A 5,691-nucleotide genomic window follows, 5' to 3' on the forward strand; every position below is an offset into this window, starting at 1 on the left:
CCTGACTATCCAGAAATTTAGCTATCAGCAAAAAATTTTGTTTATCGATTGACAAAACGGAACAACCAATCAAATTTCGTCCACGGAGGTGAATCATCAGTGGACACTGCAAAATTTCCAAAGTGCAGCCCGAAAATTCGCCATATTTGATAGAAAATTTTGGGGCGCGAAAATTTAAAAATCATTTCAAATGTCAACAATGGACGTTTTTGGGACTTTTTGACATTTTGACCATTTTTTATTAAAATAAAAAGGTAAAACGGTCTTTATATCTGCTTTTTGCTCTATGGAAGTGTATTTCACAGAAGTTCAACACTTTACTATGTCCGATTATTAAAAGTAAGTATCTCATCATCCGTGTAGGTATAGGTATTGGCAATCCACAATTCCAAAACCAAAAATGTCCAATCTCCAATCCGAAGTAGGTAAATGATTGCTCCTCAATAGATAGCTTTTTATTCTATTCCATTTATGTTCCCTCATAGGTACTCAACCAAAACTTTGATTTGATTGCCATATCCATCTCAGGTCTAAAAACCACTATTCCTGTTTACACCTTGAGATGAACAGCAAAATCCCTAGTTACCATGAAAGAAGATGTGCAGGACCGTGAAAAGTGGAGGGAACTCAGTTGATACATGTCTTGAAGACAGATTTACAATAATTATATATTAGCTTTAGCTAGGGTTGGGTACAAAGGTTCAGAGTCAAAGGTTATGAAACTCAATCAGATCATGAGCAAAATAGCTTATTCATCAATCAGAGTTGGAAAAATCAATAAATAATTACCTTGTGTTTATGCCTGTCCCATGTTAATATTTTTCTTCTTGTTACAGGAATCAAGTACAAGAGGAAAATAAATATTGAAACTTGAATTTCACTTTTGAGAAGATATTAGAAAAGAGTTAAACAAAATGGCAGCAATTCCACCTCCACCAATACCATTGGTGAACCGCAACAAGAAACACTTCATGGGTGTTCCAGCACCATTAGGATATGTTGCTGGTGTAGGTCGTGGTGCCACCGGTTTCACCACACGTTCTGATATCGGTCCTGCCCGAGATGCAAATGATGTATCTGATGACAGACATGCAGCTCCTGTTAAACGGAAGAAAAAAGACGAGGAGGAAGATGACGAAGAAGACTTGAATGATAGCAACTTTGATGAGTTCAATGGGTATGGAGGATCTCTGTTCAATAAAGATCCATATGATAAAGATGACGAAGAGGCAGATATGATTTATGAGGAGATTGATAAACGGATGGATGAGAAACGTAAAGATTACAGGTGAGTAAGTTATAGGTGAAATATGTTGTTTACTAATGTCTGGAAATTTGACCATTAGGCCATTTTTCTAATGATAGGAAAATATAAATAATACCTACTTCATAAAGAAGATGAATTACTTAATAATAAATTATTTACCTACTTAAGTACTTATCCAAGTACAGAAAGGAGGAAAATAATGATAATAACACCCATTCCTAAAGAAATTCACTGCAGTTGAGCAATGTCATTCATTCATTTATGGTGTGTGCCATAAATGTTACTATGGTGTAGTGAATTAGTGACTATCTTTAATGTAGATCCCAAGAATTCCAGAAAAATGACAATGTAAATGGATAAACGACTAATGGATAAACTTCTCAAGTATCACCTGTCTTTTCAAGCCACAAAATTATGGTGATAATAATTTCTTGAGATGGTATTCAATGTGTTGAATATTTACTTAACTGGCTTCCAATTTTCATCCTATTTTATGATTTGATTTCAGGGAAAAGCGGTTACGAGAAGAATTGGAACGTTACCGTCAGGAGCGGCCCAAGATCCAGCAACAATTCAGCGACCTGAAGCGAGGCCTGGTCACTGTATCGATGGACGAGTGGAAGAACGTACCTGAAGTAGGAGATGCCCGGAACCGAAAGCAAAGAAATCCCCGCGCTGAGAAATTCACACCTCTTCCTGATTCCGTTCTTAGGGGAAACCTAGGTGGCGAATCTACGGGCGCTATCGATCCCAACTCAGGACTTATGAGTCAAATCCCAGGGACAGCAACGCCGGGAATGTTAACACCCTCTGGCGATCTAGATCTGAGGAAGATGGGACAAGCACGTAACACCCTCATGAATGTGAAGTTGAATCAAATATCCGACTCAGTCGTGGGTCAGACAGTGGTGGATCCTAAAGGTTACCTGACAGATCTTCAGAGTATGATCCCCACGTATGGAGGTGACATTAATGATATCAAGAAAGCCAGACTTCTCCTCAAGTCGGTGAGGGAAACAAATCCCAATCACCCCCCTGCTTGGATCGCTTCAGCTAGACTGGAAGAAGTGACTGGTAAAGTACAAGCGGCGAGGAATCTCATCATGAAAGGCTGTGAGGAGAATCAGACGTCTGAAGACTTATGGTTAGAGGCGGCTCGGTTACAACCAGTAGATACTGCTAGAGCTGTCATAGCGCAGGCTGTACGACACATCCCTACCTCGGTACGAATATGGATCAAAGCCGCGGACCTGGAGACTGAAACCAAAGCCAAGCGTCGTGTGTATAGGAAAGCCCTGGAACATATTCCCAACTCTGTACGACTGTGGAAAGCCGCTGTGGAGTTGGAAGATCCAGAGGATGCTAGGATTCTATTGAGTCGTGCGGTGGAGTGTTGTCCTACGAGTGTGGAGCTATGGCTTGCCCTGGCTAGACTAGAAACATATGAGAATGCGAGGAAAGTTCTGAACAAGGCGCGTGAGAATATTCCTACGGATAGACAGATCTGGACCACGGCAGCTAAGCTGGAGGAAGCGCATGGTAACAACGCTATGGTGGATAAGATCATAGACAGAGCACTCTCCTCGCTCAGTGCGAACGGCGTGGAAATTAATCGCGAGCATTGGTTCAAGGAAGCAATAGAAGCGGAGAAGGCAGGATCTGTACACACGTGTCAAGCATTGATCCGAGCGATCATAGGCTATGGTGTTGAACAAGAAGATAGGAAACATACCTGGATGGAGGATGCAGAGTCCTGCGCAAACCAAGGTGCGTACGAGTGTGCGCGTGCTATCTATGCACAGGCGTTAGCCACGTTCCCTAGTAAGAAATCTATCTGGCTACGAGCTGCTTACTTTGAGAAGAACCATGGTACTCGAGAGTCCCTGGAGACTTTGCTACAGAAAGCCGTGGCCCATTGTCCGAAGTCAGAAGTACTGTGGCTGATGGGTGCCAAGTCCAAGTCAGCAAGAAATCTATCTGGCTACGAGCTGCTTACTTTGAGAAGAACCATGGTACACGAGAGTCCCTGGAGACTTTGCTACAGAAAGCCGTGGCCCATTGTCCCAAGTCAGAAGTACTGTGGCTGATGGGTGCCAAGTCCAAGTGGTTAGCAGGGGATGTCCCGGCAGCCCGAGGGATTCTATCCCTCGCCTTCCAAGCCAATCCCAACTCGGAAGAGATCTGGTTAGCTGCTGTCAAGCTAGAGTCAGAGAATAATGAATATGAGCGAGCACGTCGCCTATTAGCCAAAGCCAGAGCGTCTGCCCCCACCCCGCGTGTTATGATTCAATCAGCCAAGCTGGTGCCTTCCAAGCCAATCCCAACTCGGAAGAGATCTGGTTAGCTGCTGTCAAGCTAGAGTCAGAGAACAATGAATATGAGCGAGCACGTCGCCTATTAGCCAAAGCCAGAGCGTCTGCCCCCACCCCGCGTGTTATGATTCAATCAGCCAAGCTGGAATGGTGTCTGGATAATCTGGAACGCGCGCTACAACTTCTGGACGAAGCCATCAAAGTGTTCCCTGACTTTGCCAAGCTATGGATGATGAAAGGTCAAATAGAAGAGCAGAAGAATCTACTAGACAAGGCGCATGATACATTCAGTCAGGCCATCAAGAAGTGTCCTCACTCGGTACCACTGTGGATAATGCTCGCTAACTTGGAAGAACGAAGGAAGATGCTAATCAAAGCCCGGTCTGTTCTGGAGAAAGGACGTCTGCGCAATCCAAACTGCGCAGAACTCTGGTTGGCTGCAATACGTGTTGAGATACGCGCTGGATTGAAAGATATTGCCAACACCATGATGGCGAAGGCACTACAGGAGTGTCCTAACGCGGGTATCCTATGGGCGGAAGCCATCTTCCTGGAACCTCGACCTCAGAGGAAAACCAAGTCAGTGGACGCTCTGAAGAAGTGTGAGCATGATCCTCATGTGTTACTAGCGGTGTCCAAACTCTTCTGGTGTGAGAATAAGAATCAGAAGTGTCGTGAGTGGTTTAACAGGACAGTCAAGATAGATCCGGATCTCGGAGATGCATGGGCGTAAAAACCAAGTCAGTGGACGCTCTGAAGAAGTGTGAGCATGATCCTCATGTGTTACTAGCGGTGTCCAAACTTTTCTGGTGTGAGAATAAGAATCAGAAGTGTCGTGAGTGGTTTAACAGGACAGTCAAGATAGATCCGGATCTCGGAGATGCATGGGCGTACTTCTACAAGTTTGAAATCATCAATGGTACGGAAGAGACGCAGGCGGAAGTCAAGAAGAGATGTTTAGCGGCAGAACCCAAGCATGGAGAGAACTGGTGTCGCGTTGCTAAGAATGTGAGCAACTGGAAACTGCCGCGAGAAACCATTCTGTCGCTTGTCGCCAAAGATTTGCCGATACCTATTTAAATAGATGAAGGGAACTCGCGAGACAAGGGAAAAAGTAATATTTGTAATTATCTAATTTATACTATCTAGAACTGCTTCGGTAGCAGTGATTTGTTCGGTTCGCCAGTGATAAGGCGTGGGTTCGAATCTTCGCGAGACAAGGGAAAAAGTAATGTTTGTAATTATCTAATTTATACTATCTAGAACTGCTTCGGTAGCAGTGATTTGTTCGGTTCGCCAGTGATAAGGCGTGGGTTCGAATCCCTAAGCTAAGAAGGTATGGCTTATTCTTTTGAAAACTTGACTATTATGTATGTATAGTAGTAGATTTTATCTCTCTGATTTAAGGGAATAGAAACCAGGGAACAAGGCATGGCTTATTCTTTTGAAAACTTGACTATTATGTATGTATAGTAGTAGATTTTATCTCTCTGATTTAAGGGAATAGAAACCAGGGAACTCTGCAACTCAGTAAGAAGGGTAGCATTTGTAAAAAAAAAAAAAAAGGTAGTTAAGGCACTTCTATTTTTTCCCTTTGATACTGTCTGTCAATAATATTTAAGAAAATAAATTGTACATACAAAACATAATATTTGAAAAACAAGGCAATTTTGTTCTTTTTTCGTTTATTTATCATTCACTTTTTTCGCGTTTGTCCGTTTTATTTATTTTTTTTTTTTTTTTTTTACAAATATAAATATAATATCTAATTAGAAAATCTTAATCATAAAAGTAAGGCACATCGGGATTTTTTTTTTTACTTCTTTTTTACAGGATACTTATATAACGAAATTAGGAGGAAAAGAACAAGGGGGAGAGAACAGAGAATAAAAAAAAAAGTTATTTACAATATTTATTTTAAGAGTTTAAAGTTGGAAGTCATTTCTCAGTCAAAACATTTTCTGGCCATCCATTTTCACTTAACAATTAGGGGTACTTATCTAACGAACATCGTTAAAATCTTTTCGTATTATAAAATTAACAAAACGAAAAAATCTCGTTTAAGAAAATAGAAATAATAAAATTGATTCTTTTGATTTTGCCATTTTTGAA

The 5,691-nt window shown here is 41.6% G+C and overlaps 1 protein-coding gene across 1 annotated transcript; it reads left to right on the forward strand.

Annotated features, from left to right (window-relative positions):
* Positions 1-198: 198 nt before the first annotated feature.
* LOC103513276 (pre-mRNA-processing factor 6) lies at positions 199-4,707 on the forward strand. The gene is made up of 6 exons (XM_026826533.1): positions 199-339; positions 837-1,288; positions 1,776-3,198; positions 3,336-3,501; positions 3,654-4,162; positions 4,321-4,707. Exons 2-6 carry the CDS (start codon positions 915-917, stop codon positions 4,657-4,659), a joined length of 2,811 nt encoding a protein of 936 aa, XP_026682334.1. The 5' UTR covers positions 199-339; positions 837-914; the 3' UTR covers positions 4,660-4,707.
* Positions 4,708-5,691: the final 984 nt, after the last annotated feature.

The sequence above is a fragment of the Diaphorina citri genome, unplaced genomic scaffold (assembly GCF_000475195.1).
Source record: "Diaphorina citri unplaced genomic scaffold, Diaci psyllid genome assembly version 1.1 scaffold949, whole genome shotgun sequence".
Taxonomy (NCBI): domain Eukaryota; kingdom Metazoa; phylum Arthropoda; class Insecta; order Hemiptera; family Psyllidae; genus Diaphorina; species Diaphorina citri.

Excerpts from the sequence above, each read along its gene's own strand:
- LOC103513276 (XM_026826533.1), top strand. The coding sequence starts at position 915 with ATGGCAGCAATTCCACCTCCACCAATACCATTGGTGAACCGCAACAAG. Across the intron at positions 1,289-1,775 it reads GAGAAACGTAAAGATTACAG|GGAAAAGCGGTTACGAGAAG; the intron begins GTGAGTAAGTTA and ends ATTTGATTTCAG. Across the intron at positions 3,502-3,653 it reads TAATGAATATGAGCGAGCAC|CACGTCGCCTATTAGCCAAA; the intron begins GTCGCCTATTAG and ends AATATGAGCGAG.